At 41.4% G+C, this 19,485-nt stretch overlaps 3 protein-coding genes across 4 annotated transcripts; 1 reads left to right on the plus strand and 2 right to left on the minus strand.

Annotated features, from left to right (window-relative positions):
• Positions 1–1,121: 1,121 nt before the first annotated feature.
• Positions 1,122–2,867, plus strand: LOC116258388 (uncharacterized). Its single transcript, XM_031635519.2, has one exon. The coding sequence runs from the start codon at positions 1,122–1,124 to the stop codon at positions 2,865–2,867; it is 1,746 nt and encodes a 581-aa protein (XP_031491379.1).
• Positions 2,868–7,697: 4,830 nt separating this feature from the next.
• LOC116259743 (uncharacterized) lies at positions 7,698–11,969 on the minus strand. 2 transcript variants are annotated; one of them, XM_031637666.2, is made up of 9 exons: positions 11,092–11,969; positions 9,738–9,963; positions 9,579–9,631; positions 9,429–9,465; positions 8,836–8,901; positions 8,549–8,647; positions 8,291–8,441; positions 8,105–8,181; positions 7,698–8,008 (listed from the first exon to the last, which is right to left on the minus strand). In XM_031637666.2, exons 1-9 carry the CDS (start codon positions 11,220–11,222, stop codon positions 7,916–7,918), a joined length of 933 nt encoding a protein of 310 aa, XP_031493526.1. In that variant the 5' UTR covers positions 11,223–11,969; the 3' UTR covers positions 7,698–7,915. The 2 variants fall into 2 exon arrangements, with proteins under 2 accessions (XP_031493526.1, XP_049935243.1); XM_050079286.1 differs by lacking the exon at positions 11,092–11,969 and adding an exon at positions 10,062–10,262.
• An 813-nt stretch (positions 11,970–12,782) lies between these two features.
• Positions 12,783–18,802, minus strand: LOC116259283 (protein trichome birefringence-like 4). Its single transcript, XM_031637020.2, has 5 exons — positions 17,799–18,802; positions 16,887–17,079; positions 16,512–16,705; positions 13,644–13,802; positions 12,783–13,532 (listed from the first exon to the last, which is right to left on the minus strand). Exons 1-5 carry the CDS (start codon positions 18,683–18,685, stop codon positions 13,211–13,213), a joined length of 1,755 nt encoding a protein of 584 aa, XP_031492880.1. The 5' UTR covers positions 18,686–18,802; the 3' UTR covers positions 12,783–13,210.
• Between the last annotated feature and the right edge of the window lie 683 nt (positions 18,803–19,485).

Genomic DNA, 19,485 nt, shown 5'->3' on the forward strand with positions numbered 1-19,485 from the left:
TGTGTGTGCGTGTGTATATGTGTGAGAGAGAGAGGTCAAATGAACATTAGTACTCGTCCCATTAGCTGCAAATTTCACCATAGCAGGCTCATGTTTTCTGATAGAGAAAGACTTGCAGACTTTACAGTGCTTTCGATGGTCCACATCAAACACGCAAGACAAGACACTACGCATCTTCAATTTCACAATTAAAAACCTAAAATTGCAGTGGGATGTGAAGCACTACTGATCTTAGGAAGAAAGAGAAAAGCCGAATGGCGGTTGGAAAAATTAAATTTCCCGCGATATCACTTTTTCCTTTTCTGGGTAGAGCACAATGCTCGGAGCCCAACATCATCGTTGAATATCCGTTCACTTTCTACGTCTGCCTTCACTACCTCTCACGTCTGCCTTCACTACCTCTCTCTCTCACCCAATGATACACGGTAACTCGGTGTTCCTGCCTTCCTTCCACCTTGCTGCCTCTCCTGTGGAGAGAGAAAGCGTTCTCTTCAGCTGTAGGAGCCTTGGAGGTGTCCCTGCTTCTTCCCCACTTTCCTCGCTTTCTTCAAACCGTTTCCAACGCCAGAATCCCGTTCAACTTTCTACTGACTAACTTCAAGAGGAAGAGGGAAACCTATCAACCGAAGTTTTCTACTATTTCCTTTCCTGATACAGTCGCTTCCTCCATCCCTGAGGTACGATTTTTCTGGCGTTGGAAACCATACACAAGAAGAGGGGTTGTGGCCATTCCCCATGTGTGCTTTACAGAACCGACATCAGCTGACGGAAATGGCAGTTACCCTGTATTGGCCAGGAAAAATGTGCAAGCATCACCTAGCGAGGTTGTCCATTATCTCCGGTTCCCGCTGATTGCAGTCAGTAGCTCATCTCTGTTCTGATGGCCTGCAAGGTTTCAGAAACTTGCTTGAGTGTATATGCCTTAACAGTCATGGCCTAATGGTGGAAAGGCATCGTTGCTGAAATTGGTTGAATTGGTTTTTCTTAAGTGCGTACATATCGATGAGAAGTGCACTTTTGTGGCGAACTTTAACTTGTTTTATTAGAACGGGATACAGCGTAGAAGACCCAAGAAACAGAACTTTGAGACTGGCTTGTATTGACGGCAATATCGTTAGGCAATGGCATCTTCTAGTTTCCCCTTTCTTGCCCTTCCTCCTCCTGGCAGGGATTCTCCATCATTTTGGACAATTTGCCCCTTCTGTCATTACGCTCACGAATACCTGAGGAAGTATGAGAAACTTGATCTTTGGTGCCAAATTTGTGGCAGAGCCTTCCGTGCGATACCGATGGCTTGCGCACCGCTCGTCGTTCCTGGCACACAATCTTACTACTTTGGGCCTTTTGGATATGGGGGTTATTACTCTGCCAGTCCAGGGACTCCTTGGTGGCCCTTCTGCCCTCCTCTGCCCCTACCCATGGAACCTTATGGACCCCCAAAATCTGCCCATGTAACACCACCTGAGCATCAAATTCCATCAACTACCAATCGGCAACCCCACAACCCACTGCCAGTATCTGAAGCTAATGGAGTGGACTCGTCCCACAAACTGGTTTCTAGTACGAAGATAAGGTCTGGTGAGATTGAGGTGAGCAGCAGAAAGCGAGACCATGTGGTGAACAAGGATCAAGTGAGAACTGAAACAAGGATTACACGGTCTCGGAGCGAACGGGTTGCAACTAGAACGAGATCAAGGGTGCACAAATATGCAATTCGAACTGAACCAAAGATTAGACGATCAAGGAGCAGTTCGGTTTGTCAGCTTGTACACCAACACGCGGGGCAGCTTTCTAGCTCGACTAAAGCATTAGCAATTCAAGGAAATTTACCTGAAAAGACGAGGACCTTGCTGGTGAAGAAGGCTAAGATGGAAGTCCTCAAGAATCTTCCTGAGCATCTTGAAATGGAGAGAAAGTTGGTTCCCACTGGTAATGTCCTAGCTCGTTCATTAGCCACCACTACAGCATCAATTACTACTAGAGCTCAGAATAGGAGAAAAGATAGGGTGGAACAAAAAATTTCAAATCTAAACTTTTTGAAGTCCAAGAAGACTCACAAGGGATCAAAAGGGATAAAAAGTGCTGTGAGTGAGAAGAAAGAAGCATCAAATTATAAGACACACTGTGGTGATCCTGGGGAAGGGGAATTACGTGAATTATTCCACGAGGGTTGCGAAGACATTGTTCCTCTGGAGAAATTTGATGGATCAGTCTCTACTTCCTTAATTATTGAGATTCCAGACTCTGACTTCTATAATTTTGATGATAACCGGAATGAGAGCACCTTTGAAGAAGGACATATATGGGCAATATATGATGAAGCAGACGGGATGCCTCGCATCTATGCTCGGATTCAGAAGGTTATCTCACGTAAGCCATTCTTTGTGCTGTTGAATTGGTTGCAATCCGTGACCGGTATGAATAATTCATGTGGACAATTCAAGATCGGAAGGGGCACAAGCTGCGATGTCCTTAACCTTTTCTCACATAGGGTGACGTGGGATATTTCACCATTTACTGGTGACATAAGAATCCATCCAAAGAAGAATGAGGTATGGGCAGTCTCTTATGTGGCCACTGAACATGCCTCCCTCCACCAAATAGTTGAAATACTGAATGAGTACACAGAAGAACATGGCGTTTCACTTATTTCTCTTGCTAGGGTTTCTGGATTCAAGTGTGTGTATCAAAAGCTGCATGAAGGTCTAGGTGGTTTTGCCTCTACGTGGTCTTTATCAAAGGAAGATCTGCATAAGTTTTCACACCAAATTCCAGCTATAAAAATTGCAGAAGATATTCCTGATGTGCCTGGTGATTGCTGGGAGCTTGATCCGGCTGCCATTCCAAATTGTCTTCTTGGAGCATGACTGATCAATGGATAGCAAAGGATGCACTCATGGTGGTAAAACTGATGCCCATGAGCTTTTGTACACTGCCCTTGCATGATGGAGGGTTAGTGGTTTGCAGAAATTTGTCTCTCGGAGGTTTGGCCTTTACGTGGTCCTTATCAAAGAAAGATCTGCATAAGCTTTCAACCAAATTCCAACTATAAAGATTGCAGAAGATGTGCTGTCTGAAGATTTCTGGGAGCTTGATCCTGCCGCCATTCCAACTTTTCTTTTTGAGAGCATGACTGACTAATGAATAGCAAGTCTTAAACTCATCGTGCCATGAAGCTTTTGTATACTGCCCTTGCATGATGAAGGGTCAATGATCTGCAGAAGTTTGTATCAGTTATAAACTTTTTTGATCAGTTGTAAATTTGAATACCCATATTTCTTCTAGAAGATCAACGGATAATAACATGTTTTCTAATCAGTTTAGTTTTTTTGTGAGACAAAAGTGACCATCCTTTCATTGCAATTCTTTTGTCTGTGCAATAATGGATGAGACACCTATCCGCGACCAATACTATTTCACTTTTGGAACACTATACTCGGGAGGCTTGATGTCCAAAATTTCTCTCTCTCTCTCTCTCTCTCTCTCTCTATCTGCAGATGACAGAACAAATTGAGGTCATTAACCATCTTGTCCAGAAAAAATTCTGGCTTCACATGATTCCTGGTGATCTTAGGGATGAATGACGGGCATGACAGTCCTTTCTGGTTAGTGGTTCCTTCTCTACTTGTTTACTATCCAATACAGAGAAATGTTTGCCAATTATAGTGTGACGTATAAAGTCAAGAGGGTTATGAGTTTTTTCATTGTTTTCAGATTTTTCTTCTCATACTATGACTGTTGTGTGACTAATCATTTTTTTTTGTTTTCAAGTGGTCCATATTTATTTTCCATGCCTTTGATTCGTACTGCTTACTCTGATAGTAACTTTGGTGGCTACAATTTCACAAATTTCTAATGTTATCATAATAACTATAAGGGTGAAGTTCGAGGCATTGTGCCTGTAAGGGATGCTTCTTTGTCTACCACTTTCAATTTTGTATTAGCGCCAGCTAGGATACTCATGCAGAACGATGTGTTGTGCATATAATTTGGGGCTCAAATTCATTTATGTAGCACAATTATATAAGTTTACTCACGATTCCAAAAATGGATATAGTAGCATATTGTTTTGGTTGAGTCTAGAATCATTTCATACATGCCAGTAGGCCGCCTGAAAACTGAAACGTTCGCTTGTTTTAGGGTGCGGACCCCTATGAAAGCGCAGAACGATCCAATCAAGCTCTTTCACTCTGCTATTCTTAAAGCGGGTGGATTCGCAGCTCACACAATAGGAAGAGGGAGAAGCGGTCGACAGATCGGTCTCCCATCGGAGGTGTTTGGCCCCTAAAAGGGATTGGGGTTTTAGATCCTCGGGAAGTCCTTTCAGTGTTGGAAAAATTTTGAATCATGTTTTTTGTCATGCTGATCCTGTTTTGAAGGATCTCTTTATTGTGTTTGGTAAAGGCTGCTGGTATTGATAGCTGAATGTGATCACTGGTATTGATAGCTGAATGTAATAATTTTGGTCATGACATTTCATGGGCAATCAAACTAGTGATTTACTTAGGTGCTATTTCTTTTATGACTTATGCTTTCTTGCTTTACACAAACTTGTGTTCTCTTTGTCCGAAGTCTTATCAATATGTATGCTGATTCCGGTCTCACTTCTTTTTGCTACTATGTGTCTGTCCTGGTGTTTACTGTCATGTCCCTATATTCCAATATCTGAGAATGTTGTCATATCTAGCTCCTAGATCCATATCCCTGAGAATTTGTGGTGGCAACGATGTCCTATGGGGGCCACATTAAATAGATGGATCCCCTGCAATTGTTCATGTCCAAAGAGGTGACAATTTAGTCCAATTTGCAACTGTCTTTGCATATGGTCAGCATATGATGTTCAGAATAACAGATGACTGGGGCCATCGTTGTTTGGTCAACGTCTTCTATGATCAAAGCTTTTTCCAGATTCTGGAGACCATGACCATCACTCCATGGTAGGATGACTTCAATTCCTATGTTCTCCGGTTCTCTTCACTATTACTTGAGTATAGGAGAATTAGTTAATATGCAAACAATAAAATAAATTGGTGACTAAATATGTTACTAGGAGCATATTGGGATAACCTTCACAAGTGTTGTGAATTTGGGAGAACTAAAGATAAATCGGTATCCTAAAAGTTACAAGGGCAAAGAGCACTTGTGATCACTTGGACCTCATATGTTGTCCTACTTTTGGTGGGGGTAAATGTTTACTATAATTTTCAGGGCTTGAATTTTGGGTATGGGACAGACCTTCATTACTAATGTCATCATTGCAATTGCCAGCCTAAGACTATGCTGTTTCATATAGGTAGTCTGCTTGTAAAAAGAATGTCATCACTAATTCAAATAATAATTTTCAGGATGTGTTGGTTATAAAAATCAATCATGATACTAGCAAGGACATTGTGTAAATGAGGCAGAATTGATTATGTTGGCTGTTTTCCTGAGACGCTTTCGGGATGCTAATTTTGATAGCATTATTGTAGGAGGTGTTGGCCATAACTACCCTAATGATGGCATATAGGATATGAAAATTGTCTGGTTTTGGAAGATTTTATGGTGGAAGTTTCTGTAATAACAATTCTGGTTGTCATCCTGTTTCAATTCCCAGAGGCTTTGTCTGATATTTTGATTTTTTCGTTGTGCTTTGCACCTAGACAAATCTAACAATATTTCTTCCTAACTGGGCTAATTTCTTCGGATGCTAGTAACTTACATTTTGCAGTCTGATATTTCCATGAATAATCTGTGTCATTTCAATTTTGTCATATGGTAGGACAGAAAATTGTGTGTTTCTCCTCTTTTGAGTCTTGTTCATTGCATAGTCGCGAATGTTAGCAATACTTGTAAAATATTGTGATAATATTGCCTAAAACAACTTAAACTGAAAAAGGGATTTTAACATGATATGCTCAAATTATTGCTGAACCTTTTTCATATTCTAAATATCTTTTTCTCAACATTGTAATAGTTATTTTGAATAATTATCAATCATTTTGTAAGGAAAGCGTCAGAAAATTCAGACTCGGTAATTTCCTATTGTTCATATATTTCAAAACTGTTTGAATTTAAAAATATAATATTTTTTATTAATACCCGAGAAAGATTGCGTTTATAAGAAACCTTAAAACTGTCTTTCAGTCCAAACAAAAGCTATTGTGTCACCCATTTACTGGCCATGATGCTTTATAATGGTGCACCTAAATTTTGTTCATGGCTTTCTTAACTAGTTCACTTTCTTTACTCATTCTAAATGTGGTTTTTCTAGAAGTGATGTTTGTGCCACATGAATGTTGGTAATCTCAAAGGAGTAACTTGATTCAACACTGAACTTTCATTACTAAAAAGAAAAACACAAGAGATGTCATTGTTGGTGAGCAACATCCCTACTATTTTTTGTTTGGTTAGAGTGCAATGGAGGAAGGCAGATGTGACAAATTTCCTAGCCATTCCAGCTCAATGTTCTATAAATTTTTGCGACCATTTTTTGGTGAACTCGCTTCTAGTGCTTAGTGGCAACACTATGTCAAGAACTGAAGCTGCGGGGCAAACTTTGAGTAGATGTTCAAGTTTGCTATGAAATTGGTGAAACTAGTGTTTGAGAAAGAGGAGCATCCATATGAAGGTCATGGAAGTGATAAAAGATCTCAGCTGAAAAAATTGATTGTTGTAAGTATTAATGATGATTCCTGCTACAAGTGTTGACAAAATATTACATGTGAGGCACGATGTCTACTGGTTTCTTGAGGTCCACTGGAGAGTGATTTCTTATGATGTGATGCGCATCTGATGAGCAATTCACAATCAATTAGCAGATGCTTCTGGGTCAAGTATCAAAGTAAGGAACAGCAGGCGTGTTGCCTGATCAATTCGTGTCCCAATGACATGATTGCAATTTATAATTTTCTCAATAATAGTGTTGCTTGATCTATTTTTTTGCGGAGGGATTGTGGTGACTGAACACCTGGGCTCATTTTCGAGCTAAAGGTTTGGAGATCCTGAACAAGAAATTGCATATTCCATGATTAGGTATTTGGGGCAACCTGAGCTTCATCTTCTGATAACAAAGTAAATGTATTACTAGAAAATGGGAGAAAAGGAATTTACTTTTAGCCTAGTCTACATTCTTGTGATTGCGTTTCTCCTATAGTATCTGAAATGTCTTGCTGTTTTAAGTACCGGGTGAACATTGAACTTAAGAAAGAGATTTAGTGCACGAAAAGAATTACATAGGGGAGGTTTATTTATTTTTCGCTGCTTATGTCACAAGAGAAACAATTATTTTGATATACTTCTTGAATGGATTTAATCTAAATTGCATGAATAACTTATGCTTGGTTAGAGACTGATTTCTTTCTTTATACCATTTTTTCTGTTCTGTCACAGATAGCCTGCTGCTTGCCATACTGGACGACCACTCCTTAACCTTTTCCGGGAAGCTGTGTTAGGCAGTCCGATACTGCGTTATGCAATAGTTGATCCTGGAAATTGAATTCTTGAACTTTTTTACTTGAATTTTTCAGTCCAACCCCCAGTTAGATGAATGGTGCTCTTGTTGACCACCTGGCTGATGTCTAGAGGTCTTGCATGGTCCTCTTTTTCATCCGCAAACTGTTGGTGGCTTACACATGCCTACATAAAGGGGTCTGTTTGATGGTGAAACATGCAAGTGTGAATGCTAAAATCCGTATAAAGCAATTGCAAACCAGTGATAATGCTTGGTTCCCAGTTTTTGGGTGAAACCTTGTTTCCTCAATTGCTGCCATGCTAGAACAGGGTTTGATGAAAAAGAAAAATTTCATCGACACAGAGTGGACTCTGCTCTAAAGAATGAAACTAATCAATTACAATGCAAAGCTGGTCTGCAACATTTGACTGCTTGATGATGGACAGCTCAAATAATATCTCCATTCTCCTGTACAAGTCTGGTCTAAATACGATAATGGCAGGGTGAAGTCTGTGTGTTGAAGCACAGCAGGTACTGTTGTTCAGCTAATAAATGAGGTGTTGCCTTCTCAACTGTCTGTATGGAATTACAATGAAGTCTCATGTGAGCTGTTTTTAGTTGGGAAAAATTGTGAGCTGGATACTGAAATATGTTAAGGTAAACGATCTTGACCTGAAATCCCATCTTTTCATAGAGCTGTTGTGCAGCTTTGTTGTTTTTATCTACGTGTATAAACACTTGCCTTGCACCTGTCATGTTCAGGCAAACACATCAGCTTCAAATTCGAGCAAGGTTGATAAAACAATGGAGATGGATGCATATGCACCCCTCAAATGGTAGTTGCTGAATTTGAGATACCTGATTCCTTCGCAGTTTCTATTGCTAACTGTAACATGTTACTTGCGATTCCCTGTCGTCTTGCAAATTTAGCCACAGATACATTTGCGACATACGCATATCTTTCTGTATCTCTTTGATAGAGATGCTGTATCCCAGGCTTTACATGTTCCTTTTTTCCAATTGATTGATCAACATGTTGAAGCAACAAGGCGTCAATCTCAGGTGTCTAGACATAATGTGAGAAAATACAATGGAGAAGAAGGTATTGTAACTCACCCCTGGAAAACTTTCTCCATGATGTAGGTTCCGGATACTAATGTCAAGAGTTCCGACTATACTATTCAATATCGTACGTTTAGCACCATCCTCCTTAACCTGAAATTGCATAGATGGTGTATGAGATGCTTTTCCTTTTTAAGTTCCCCAGCAGGCTATGAGAAGGAAAAATTCACAAACAGCTGCTGCAGATAGCAGTGCTGCATCAAGAATATATTATCATCAAAGATGCTAGGTTGAATAAAGTCAAGATAATGTGGGGATTAGGTCAGGTAAGACTGACATACCGCAACGATGCAGGTACATTTTGCTGTGAGCTGTCCGAGACATCGCCTTTTCAAGGTATTGTACTCCTTACCAAGGGAAAAAATTAGAGTTATTTTAAGTAAACAATCAAGAAAATTTATGGTTCATGAGGTCAAATAAAAATAGGTATTCCGGCGGTGGCCATTTTTCAAGATGATGACTAATGAAGGTGCAATCTAAATGTGACATTTCCTGGTACTTGTTACTCGCTTAGTTGGAACAAATGAACAAGCTATATTATTTGAGTTCTGAAAAATATGTTGTGCATTTTTTTCTTAACCCTTGTTTTACTGAAAGACTTAACTTTGGTCTTTACCGTTGCTAAAAGAAAAAACAGAAGCAACGGTTAAGCTGATAAATCTAACAGTTAATGCTATTTCTGAGAGCTAGAATCTCAGTGATGCTGTGGTTACTACATGAAACCTGCTATAATGTTCATGGAAGGTATCCTCTTGTATCACCTACTTTGCTATTAAGTGCTTACTGACCAATTTTGCAAATTTGAATTTTTGCAAAGTTCTAGTAAATATTAGAAGTAAAAACAAGTGATCTAACAGAAAAAGTTCCCATATACCTGCTCAGCGAACTTCCGTTTGTAACTGTCCACATAGCTGGTAGACAAAGAACAGATGAAACATGTGGTTAAAGGGGATGAGCAAATGCATGAAGCAAATCAACAAGCACGGAAACTTTGAACTAACAAGTAATGTGAATGCAGCCTAACCGGTTATGAAGTTGGCCTTCGTACCGGCTTTCAGCTCTCAACCAAGCTGCGGTCTGTCACGCATCAGGGAAACAGAAGCAAACAATTTCAGCGAAACAAATTGATGATGTAGCAATGAAGGAACGTACTGGTTGGCCGTCGATTTCTACTAGTTCTCACCCAATATTCTTCATCAACGGTGGCTTCCCGAGCGACGAAATGGCCGAACCGCTTCCGGAGCTTGCTCCCATCTTGTTGGTATGCTTCCTGTAGCTTGTCGAACTGAAGGGCCGTCGATCGCTGGACAGGGATCTCAGGGCCTGGTGGCTTGTGGAAGCGTTTCGACTCGTTTTCTCTTTCAGGATCGGCTTCCTTAAGCGTCTGGCGAGAAGTCGACACAGTTTGCCTGCAAAAAAAAAAAGTGAAGTTCAATTGAAGATTATGTGGATGTGACCGAGATTGGCCTCCAAATGAAACAAGAAGCCATCGGAATCGGAATCATACGCAGTATGAAAGAGCATGGTATTTTGAACGTATGGTTGATGTGTGTATAAATGTAAACAAATTCCGAGGCGATCCAAATACGCAAATCGATGAAAGGGCTTTGATGTAAGGACTCAAACTTGGGGACATTGGATCCTAAAGCCAAAGAAAAGAAAGAGCGCTTCGTCTCTATCGTTTGGGTAGGGATAATCTTCAGCATCCGAACCTGATCTATCGAGCGTGGACAATTCTTATACAACACGACGCTCTTTGCCCATAGTTTAATTGCACAAGCTGACAAAACTTGTATGATTCATGCATTTCGATGACACAAGATTGGTTGGTGAGTCCAGATGCTGCCAGAAGGGCCTTGGGGTGGGTGCAGCCCGAGGAGTTCGAAAGAGGTCCCGTGGCGGCAGTGCCGGAGCCGGGAGCCGGTCGAAGCGAGAGGACATAAACATTAGTCAGGAGTCAGGTCGGGTTTCAAATCACACTCCAAAGTAGATCTGGAAAGCTTCATGGACGCGTTGATTTTGCAGACTACGGGCGTAGGAAGCTCCGAAGGGAGAAGTCAAATGAGCCTCCACCGTTGACTGGGCTCAGGTGGATTTGGAAAAAAAAAAAGGAAGAAATGGAAAAATGGGCAGGGATGAAGTGGCAGTGGGGCCCACACAGGAGGGAATCTTATCTGGTCGTCCGAAGAAAAGATTGGAGAGGTGAAGGAAAATGAAGAAATGAAAGAAGAAAAAGAGGCGTCAGGTGCCTGATCATCGAATCCAACAGGCAACGCTTCTCTGCTCGCCGCCTTCGGCGAAACCTTCTTCTTTCGACTCGATTCGAAGACAGAGAAAAGAAAACGAACCAGAGAAGCGAAGGGAAGGTTTGACGTATCCATGGATGTCAGGATGAGCGAGAGAGCGAAGGGGACTCGGAGAAGAAAGCAAAGGAAAGCGCATGCCTCCTATCCTATAGGCTCAAATATTTTTACGGACCAAATGCTGCGAGAGAGAAACGAAAGGGAAGCAGAATACGACGGGAAGTAGGAACTCACAACTCGGGAGAGGCAGAGGAGGCACGAACAACAGAACGGTTGATTCTTCCGCGCCTGCCGGAGCTCTGCGGCTGGCAGAATTTGAGTCCACGGTGGAGGAGATCCGATCCTTGAAGGTTGATCGCCGACATCGAAAGATTTAAGGAACGAACTGGTTGCTGCTGTTACGGAAAAGATTCAACGCCTATACGAAGAAAAAGAAGAAGAAGAGGGACGATGGTGGTAGGTGAAGAAATGGGGAGGGGGCGTCCGCGGCGTTATATTTTCTGGTGGGTGAAGTCATGAAAGGGAGGGTGGGCAGCTCTGGTTGGAACGATCGCCACGCCTCATCCCGGACTTCATTGGATAAGGTCCACAGAAACGCGGCGATATAACAGTCAGACGCCGATTCGCTCGCCTCGAAAACCGATAAAAATCTTCCCGCCGGACCCACCTGGCTTGCGGTTTCGAGTGGCCCGGGGATCTAGCAGTTAATGCTCGACTCTCCTTGTCCCCCGCCCCACCCGCGAATCGGTGGGTCTGGAACCGATAGGATCCAACCGGCTCCAGATAGGCGACCCAAGTTCATGAACTTGATGGGATTTTGCACCCGAGTTCAAGAACCGAGTTTGGCCCGCAATTATTGGCGACGAAAATAAGAAAAAGAATCCGGGGGCCAAGTAAAACTTCCGGTGGGCAAGCGGAAACATCGGCCGCCCTCATTGGCTGCATATGACGAATTTTTGTCCCATCTTGGGGCAGCGGCAAGTGAGACGGCGCACACGACAGTGAGGGACCGCGCTCCGCCCTGTGGTGGCGCCGGGCAGGTCAGTCGATCGCATTATTATTTCATGTCGGTGCAGTTTTTTATTAGAAATGTGGGCTCCTCTCCTCACCATGTAGTCTGCTTCGTAGATAAATAATGAGACGATAAATATGTAAGCCAAACGTTAAGCGGACGGAATGAAGAATCTGTACTTTGAATCGTACTCAAGATGCATGTTTCCAGTTTAATTCTCACTCTTATGGCATGGAACTATGTTTTTACATTGAAAAATGCACGTTGATAATAGTAGGCTTGTCTTTTGTTCTTTTTTTTTTTCAAGCCACCATTTTGTGCTACTGCATTTATCATTTGGGCTGTTTGATAATAGTAGCATACTGTTTATACTATTTCGATCCTATCAATGTTGTTAAAAAATGTAAAAGATTTATAAAATAGTGTCCTCTAGTGGACAATGTGGGTTGCTTTTCTAGGTCCTGTTTGGATGGAGGGAAAGAAAGATATTCAACAATCAATCAGTCTTTTGTTTGATTGATTAATTAGTAATCAAAGAAATGAAAGAAAATTATAAAGTTTGTTTGGTTGCAAAGAAAGAAAAAAGAAAAAAAATATAATGTAAATCCAATCTCTTCAAAATTGGACGGATTCAGAAGAAAAAGAAATCTTTCTCTTTCTACCATCTATACCCCTCTCAATTTTTTAAACATTTTGAATGTTAGGGATATTGTTATAAAATATTATAAATTAATATCATTTTCTTTCTTTTTTATCCAAACAAATTTTATAATCACATCTTTCCTTTCATTTTCTTTAGATTCTCTTCTTTTCTATTCTATTTTCTGCCTTTTTTTTTCCTTTCCATCCTTTCATTTACTTTCTCTCAATCCAAACAAAGCCTTAATCTCAACAGGAGCAAAACCCCGACCCAGGTATAATTAGGAATGAAATAGCAAGTATGTGAAGCTAGGATGACCAAATAGATTAATACACCGCATCGGGGCACACTGGCTAGAGTTCCAACTTGAGCGAAAGAGTGAAGGGAAAAACCAGAGAAACTAGTCATTGAAAGTTCAACAACGAACCCGTTTCTGTTCTGTGAGATGATTTACTGTACCAGTTGATTGCTATTTGAATCAGACTTGGCGACGGCTTGAACCTAAAAGCAAGAACTCGGCAATACACAACACACTTGTACTCCCAGGTTTCCGCCGTCGGCAGCAGCTGGCTGTTTCATCTCCTTCGTCCAACTTGATAGAACTGATACCTCCACCGCTGCACCGTCGGCAACGATTTCACGGCTGCTGAAACTGGAGTCTGCATTTTATCTCATGTTAGGACGGCCTGACCCTTGTCCAGCTATGTCGTCAGCAGCTTTGCATATAAGAGTTCGTTCCACGAGTCAGGCACGCCCGGCAGGCACCAGTGGTTGCAGTCCTGAGCTTTCGGCGGTGCTTTCCTCTCTTCTGCGCTCAACTTCGGCTTCGTGTAGATGGAAGGGTGCCCGTCTTTTCTGTAGTCCGACATCTTGGTAACGTTGAGATATGAGATTGGGGTCTTCATTCCGTGGATCACAGACTCCAGCGCCTTCGCCTTCGGCGGGTGAGACGGTAGACGGCCGTTCTCCCTTATGGGCTCCGCTTGGTTGTGACAAAAACCTCCCGTATTCCATTCCCCTCCCCTTCAAGTTGGTGAAAGAGCACAGTTATTAATTAAAGACTTGCAGGAAGAAATCAGTAAACCTTGATTGCAGACGAGTTCAGTGAACAAAAAGGGAAGCTGCAGTGGTTACCAGTAATGTGCATTCGTATACCCTCTAAAGAAAACCATGGTCTTCTTCGGGTTCACGTTTGCGTCGAGCCATTTTGCCCATGTGCTAAGCGCTCTTTTGTAACCTCTAAAATCGCTCATTTTCTTGAGAACACGGTCCTTTACTTGATAGAAATCCTTCCTGCCAGAGATTCTCATGCATGTAAGGATGTTATGCTAATTCGTTAGAACACCCACAGGCTGACAATATATGCAGTTCAATATATGAAAAAGATAAGCTTAGATGGAAAACTTTATTAAAGATAAGAATGCATTTCTAGCTTACGGAAAACGGTTCATCAGGTTTTGAGAATACCCACTTGAGAATAGATGATCCTTTTGGATTCACATTCGCTTCATGGGGGCTTTCTATCTTTCCTAAACAGGCTAACTTTGCATACGATTCTACCAACTAAGCCAGTACTTGTATTCCGAAGTTTAATTTCCCGGTAACCCTAATCTGATAGTATGGATGGAGATGGCATATATGCGCTATAAGTTACATTTTTATATTTCTCTTAACCTTACCGAACTTTTTCGAATGTCTCACTCTATTAGGTGAATTTATGTTATACCTAATCTATTTATAAGCATATCTCAACTAATATCATGACTTCCGGCTCAAGTTCGTGAGATCACTAAAGCAAATATTGTAATCTTGCAAACTTGAGAAGCTTGAGTTTAGGTTAAGCTCGTCAAGTCAGACTTGAATGAGGTAAGTAGGGTTGATGATGTGATGTGTTCTCGATCGACCTATCAAGTGAATTTATAAACTGAGGCTGACATGCCTTTGTAGAGTGGTTGGCTTGCCCACCAGTTCTAACAGCTGAGTGTTGCAGGTATAAATTCCATTGATTGCACAGGATGAGAATCTCTCACATTCTCTATCCTTACGTCCTTGGTGGATATTTGGTGGAAGGAATATTTTGTCCTTGAAAAACTTTTTTTAAGAACACCCTATGCTTGTTCAAGGACGCAATACATTTGCGTCCAATAATTAATTATTGGATCCGATAATAATGATGTATAACCATATCATATTTCTGCAATAAGAGCATGGCCATTGTTGAAACATCCATCAACTGCCAACTTTAATTTGCCTTGTTGAAAAACTAGTTCGCCTGTTACTTCAATCAATTTGACTCGTTTGGATACTTATAATCCATTTAGCTAAGATGTTCCATATGCTTGATTTCATATAAATCTAAAAGTATTGGTCTGTAAATGTTTTTTAGATAGAAAATCTTATTCTATTGAAGAAATGAATAATAAGAATCGGTCATGAGATGAGCCTACAAATCGTGGCTAAGTATGAAGATGGAGTTGAAGAAACTGCCACTCTACTTTGAATCTTTTAAAAAAATTAAATCTGCATTGGAGGGAACAATTTTAGGAAATTTCCTCAAAACAAGAACAGTGTTCCCGTAAAGCACCTATTTTCTGTTATCATAATATCCCACTGTGGTGGGAGAAATACCTAACACCGAATCTATCCTCCTACTTTTATTAGCAATTTTGAAAGAGAAAACCCCAACTCAAATTATTTACTTTGGAGCACACAAAAGTTTATTTATTTTCAACTTTATTTATAAATTTAAACATATTTATCTTTTAAGTTCGACATAAATACAAAATATGTTCCCATAATTTGTTCAAGCAACACTACAGCCTCGAAGCCATATAAAATAAGTTAAAAGTTGTTACGCGATGGTAATAAGCAAAAGCAGGCGCCAGTGATAAGAAAATAAAAAAATGTGAAGCCTATCGCTGGAATTATGCAAAGATGTGAGACTCCACATGAAAATCGTTGGGGGCCCACAACGTGCTTTTCCGGATCAAGTCTCTGTTCGGATAAAAAAAAAATTATATCTACAACAAAAATGGAATCCAACAAGACCTTTTCCTAAAACATAACACTTGGCAAAAGTGAAAGGGATTGACGCAAAGATGAACGGCGGAAAGAAAATCTGAACGACTTCTGTTAAAGCAAGTCCATTAACACTAATTTTTTATTTTAGTTGTAATTGTTAAAAAGAGGAGCTACTAATCCCTTATCTACTCCAAATCATAAAATCCACACTTTAAGTTATTTTTTCAAAAAAACGGTTCCAGCTTTGCTTCTCTTAAGAGTATGAGTGGTGCCATCAAAATTTTAATGAAGGGGGTCGAATTAAAACTTTTAAATTTTAGCTAGAGTTAAAATATAATTATTTAAAATTTTTACATAAAACGGATGAAATTTTCTTAAATTTATATATGAATTTTTATTTTATTTTTGAAGGGTTAAAGCCCATGCGGGCCCTGCCTGGGTCCGCCACTCATTAAGAAGATACTGACAAGGAAGAAAAATTTAAAAGAGAAAACAACTTCTTCCTAACAAAAGTGTGCAAAGGTCAATATTTAAAAAAAGACAGGTGGCTTTTAGGAACCCATTCAAATAATTGTACGGTACAAAAGAATATATATATGAAGAAAAAAATATGATCGGTACACAATCGTTAACACTTGACTTATCCAGGGTCAACATTGGTTGTTGATCTGTCCATTACACCATTATAAAATGTTAGAAGAAAATTGAAGAGAAAAATAAGATATAAAAGATTTCACTCATCTATTATGAGTTGACAACTCTTTTTTATTAATTTTTTTTCTCAAACTTCCATCTAGATTAGTTGTAATTGACCACTAATCCTAATAAAAAAATTGCATTAGCGTGCATATCGTGAATTTTTGCCTACTTCGAGTGCCATGATTCATGGCTGCGGTAAATATATTTTAGTAAAATAATCAACGAGGTTTGCATTCTATAAGCAGAGATAGCAAAAACGAAGAGCTTTAGAGAGAAAATTACCCGTTATTTGTCTTGGAGGGAGTAAACCAGTGGCCGGAGTTGAAGACCAGGATGTCGGCGTCCTTGTAGGAGGCGGCAGCCGATGCGATGGTGTCAAGCTTCAGGGTCGCCTTGGTCGTCCCGTCGGGCATACCAGTCTTCACTTCCTCCACCAGGAAGGCCGACCAGTAGAACTCCACGGAACAATTATAGTCCTGGACAGCAGGGCATCCAAGAGAAGAGAATAATAAGCAGGGAAACAACGTCCCGATCGCTGTCGAGATAAGGAACATGAGCGTTCCGAACCAAAACTTCCAGAAAAGATTAAAAGACAAGGCAAATGAAAACCCCACTCAATCTCTTCGATTTGTTTGTGGGTTTGTGTTATTAGTTCACCATGAATGTGAAGCCGCCGGCATGTGGTGTTCCGAAGTTACGGCGGCCCATCGCCCACTGCACCCGCCTCTTGTCCTCCACCGAGCTCCAGAGGATGCAAATGAGAGATGCCCACATGTTCCTGTTGAGGGAGTCGCCCACAAACGCCAGACGCTTCCCTCTCAGCCTCTCCAGCATCCCTTTCCCCTCCAATCTAACAGCACAAGATTCGTTCCCGAATAAATCCAATCGCCATTAACACTCTGCGCTAAGCAAGAGAAGAAGACAAGGGGAGCCATTTTTTTTCTTCTTTGGTCTTAATTTTTGGAGGACTGAGCAGGCCTTTTGCGGTGAAAAGGAAAACGGAGAAACCAGTCAAATATGTTTGGTCTCCTCGAAGGAGCAAAGTTGCCCCGGAGCAAAGGAACATTTTATTTTCTCATACGAACGACCAACAGTTTTACAAGTGTAAAATTTTACATTTTGCAATGCATTCACATTCGTTAGTTAGGTTCTTATAGAATCAGATTCTAATTTCCAAGGTTCTTCAATTCTTTACCGTCGATCACCTTTTTTTTTTTTTTTTTACCACAGTAGTTATTATTATCATGAAGACTCATTCATAACAATTTAACGAAACTAACGGGCCTAAGTGAACAGGTCAGGTGGTAGCCGAGGGGCGGGAAGCTGAACAGCTGGGGTTCGTAAGGTTGATGGAACTTTTTAAAAACTTTACGAAAGCGAAGATTTCTATAAAAAATTAGGGGCTACTGGGTGGAGCTCAAGCCCTTTCATCAGTTTATCATGATCAGAAAAAGGCCGGCTCTTCTTTCAATTTTCAGGCGAAAAGGTGAGTCGATGGAGAGAAAAGGTTGCCCAAAGAAAGAGACCTACCGGATTCTCAGCACTCCGGCGTAGAGAATGGTGCTTTACCTGGGGATATTGCAATCTTTGGGCTGCCATCTCCATTTCTCGTAAAGGCTGTCCGGCCGGCCGTTCTTAATACAATTGACGGGCTCGTGTACGAAGGGACACGACCCGGCGGCGTAGAGAGGGTAGGAATCATCCCTCACCCACCTCCCCTCAAATATATTGCATTCTGCATTTCCTCCGTCTCCTCCGGCGCCCGGCCTCCTGCTAGTATTCGTCGGCCACCTTCTGCTTCGGCGTCTACGACTGGCACGACCTTCTCCAAGACCCGTGGAGGCATTACCTCCATTGATCTCCTTGATCACCATGGAGGCGTCGCCGGAAGTCGTGCCGCTGTCTCCGGCCAGAGTCACTACCGGAGCACTTGGCGTCTTGCTCGGGCTGTCCGGAACTGCCTCTCTCTCAAAGTTAGTGACCTGGGAGAATTTCCCAGTACCATTGAGTGACTCCCTCCGGTCCTCCCATTTGCCCGCGGCACTATTCCTTCCTTCTTCAGCTGGAGCAGCGACAATTCGAATCTCGTTCTCGGGGTTCAGAGCTTCATGGGTTTCCGTCAGATTCATGGTGGCAGGAGGGGGCGGAAGAAATTGTTCTTGTTGGTAACTTCTGTAGAAAGTAGAAATGCATCGGTTTGCAGAAACAGAGTGGACAGCACTTCCCAGGAGTATCTCTTCAGTGAGCAAAATATTCCCAGTGGAGTCGTGGCCATTGCGGTCGCCGCTGGGCTTCGTGGAGATAGAGAAGGCAAGGAAGATGGTGAAGAATACGAAAGCGGTCAGGAAACCGTACGCGAAGGCCACGGTCTTCCCCGTCGTGAGGAAGGAACGGAAGCTCCTAAGCTGCTTGAGTAGCATTGTGGAGTCGGCGGGAGCCTTCCTGGTTCCCTCCATCGAAGAAGCAGAGGAAGAGACGTGGAGCGAAGGAAAGAAAGCGATCACCGGTTCCCTAGGACACAATTTCTTCTTGGAGCCCTTATGAACAGATTGGAGTTGGTACTTCTCTCATTAATTTATCACTGCCGTAACTCGCAGCAGCGTTAGAAGCATTCATGGCGTTTTTTACCATAAGGTTAGGTGTTTGAGAATTTGACTGCTTGCAATTTTGTTTATGGTGCGTCTCCAAGAATATTATGTTGATATGAAAGCTGATTACTTGTAAATACTTTATTAAAAGAAATACACCTAACGCAGATTCGTACACGAAAATAATGTTGCGTGGATCGTATGGAGCTGGGCATTGGTAAGCGTGGCACTCGACTATTAGACTACCGGGAGAAGTTGCTATCGTTTGTTTGGCTTCTTGTGCTTCTAATTAAGACGTCTGACCGAAATATTAGTATCTACATGGCTGACTACGTAACAATCACTCTCAAATTATCTAGTTAATTCCGTATGGGCAGCTCGAGGAGGACCATCTATTAACAATTCCTAGTGTATTCTGGACGTCGGAAGGGAATTAATTGAAGCCTGAATCCTCTACAAACTCCTTAGCTGTGCTTCCTCGATTTCTAAGCGTACGTACGTGCATGATATTAGTCTGAGCTGAGACTTGAACCATTTGGTTCATTTTGCTCAATAAAGTTGTAGCATAATCTGATAAACAATCTAAGACATCAAGGGCAGTTCATGTATTTGCGGATCTTATTATGATTGAAAGGGCTTTTGTAATGCAGAAAAACCCTCATAACTCC

The sequence above is a fragment of the Nymphaea colorata genome, chromosome 8, assembly GCF_008831285.2.
Source record: "Nymphaea colorata isolate Beijing-Zhang1983 chromosome 8, ASM883128v2, whole genome shotgun sequence".
NCBI classification, from domain to species: domain Eukaryota; kingdom Viridiplantae; phylum Streptophyta; class Magnoliopsida; order Nymphaeales; family Nymphaeaceae; genus Nymphaea; species Nymphaea colorata.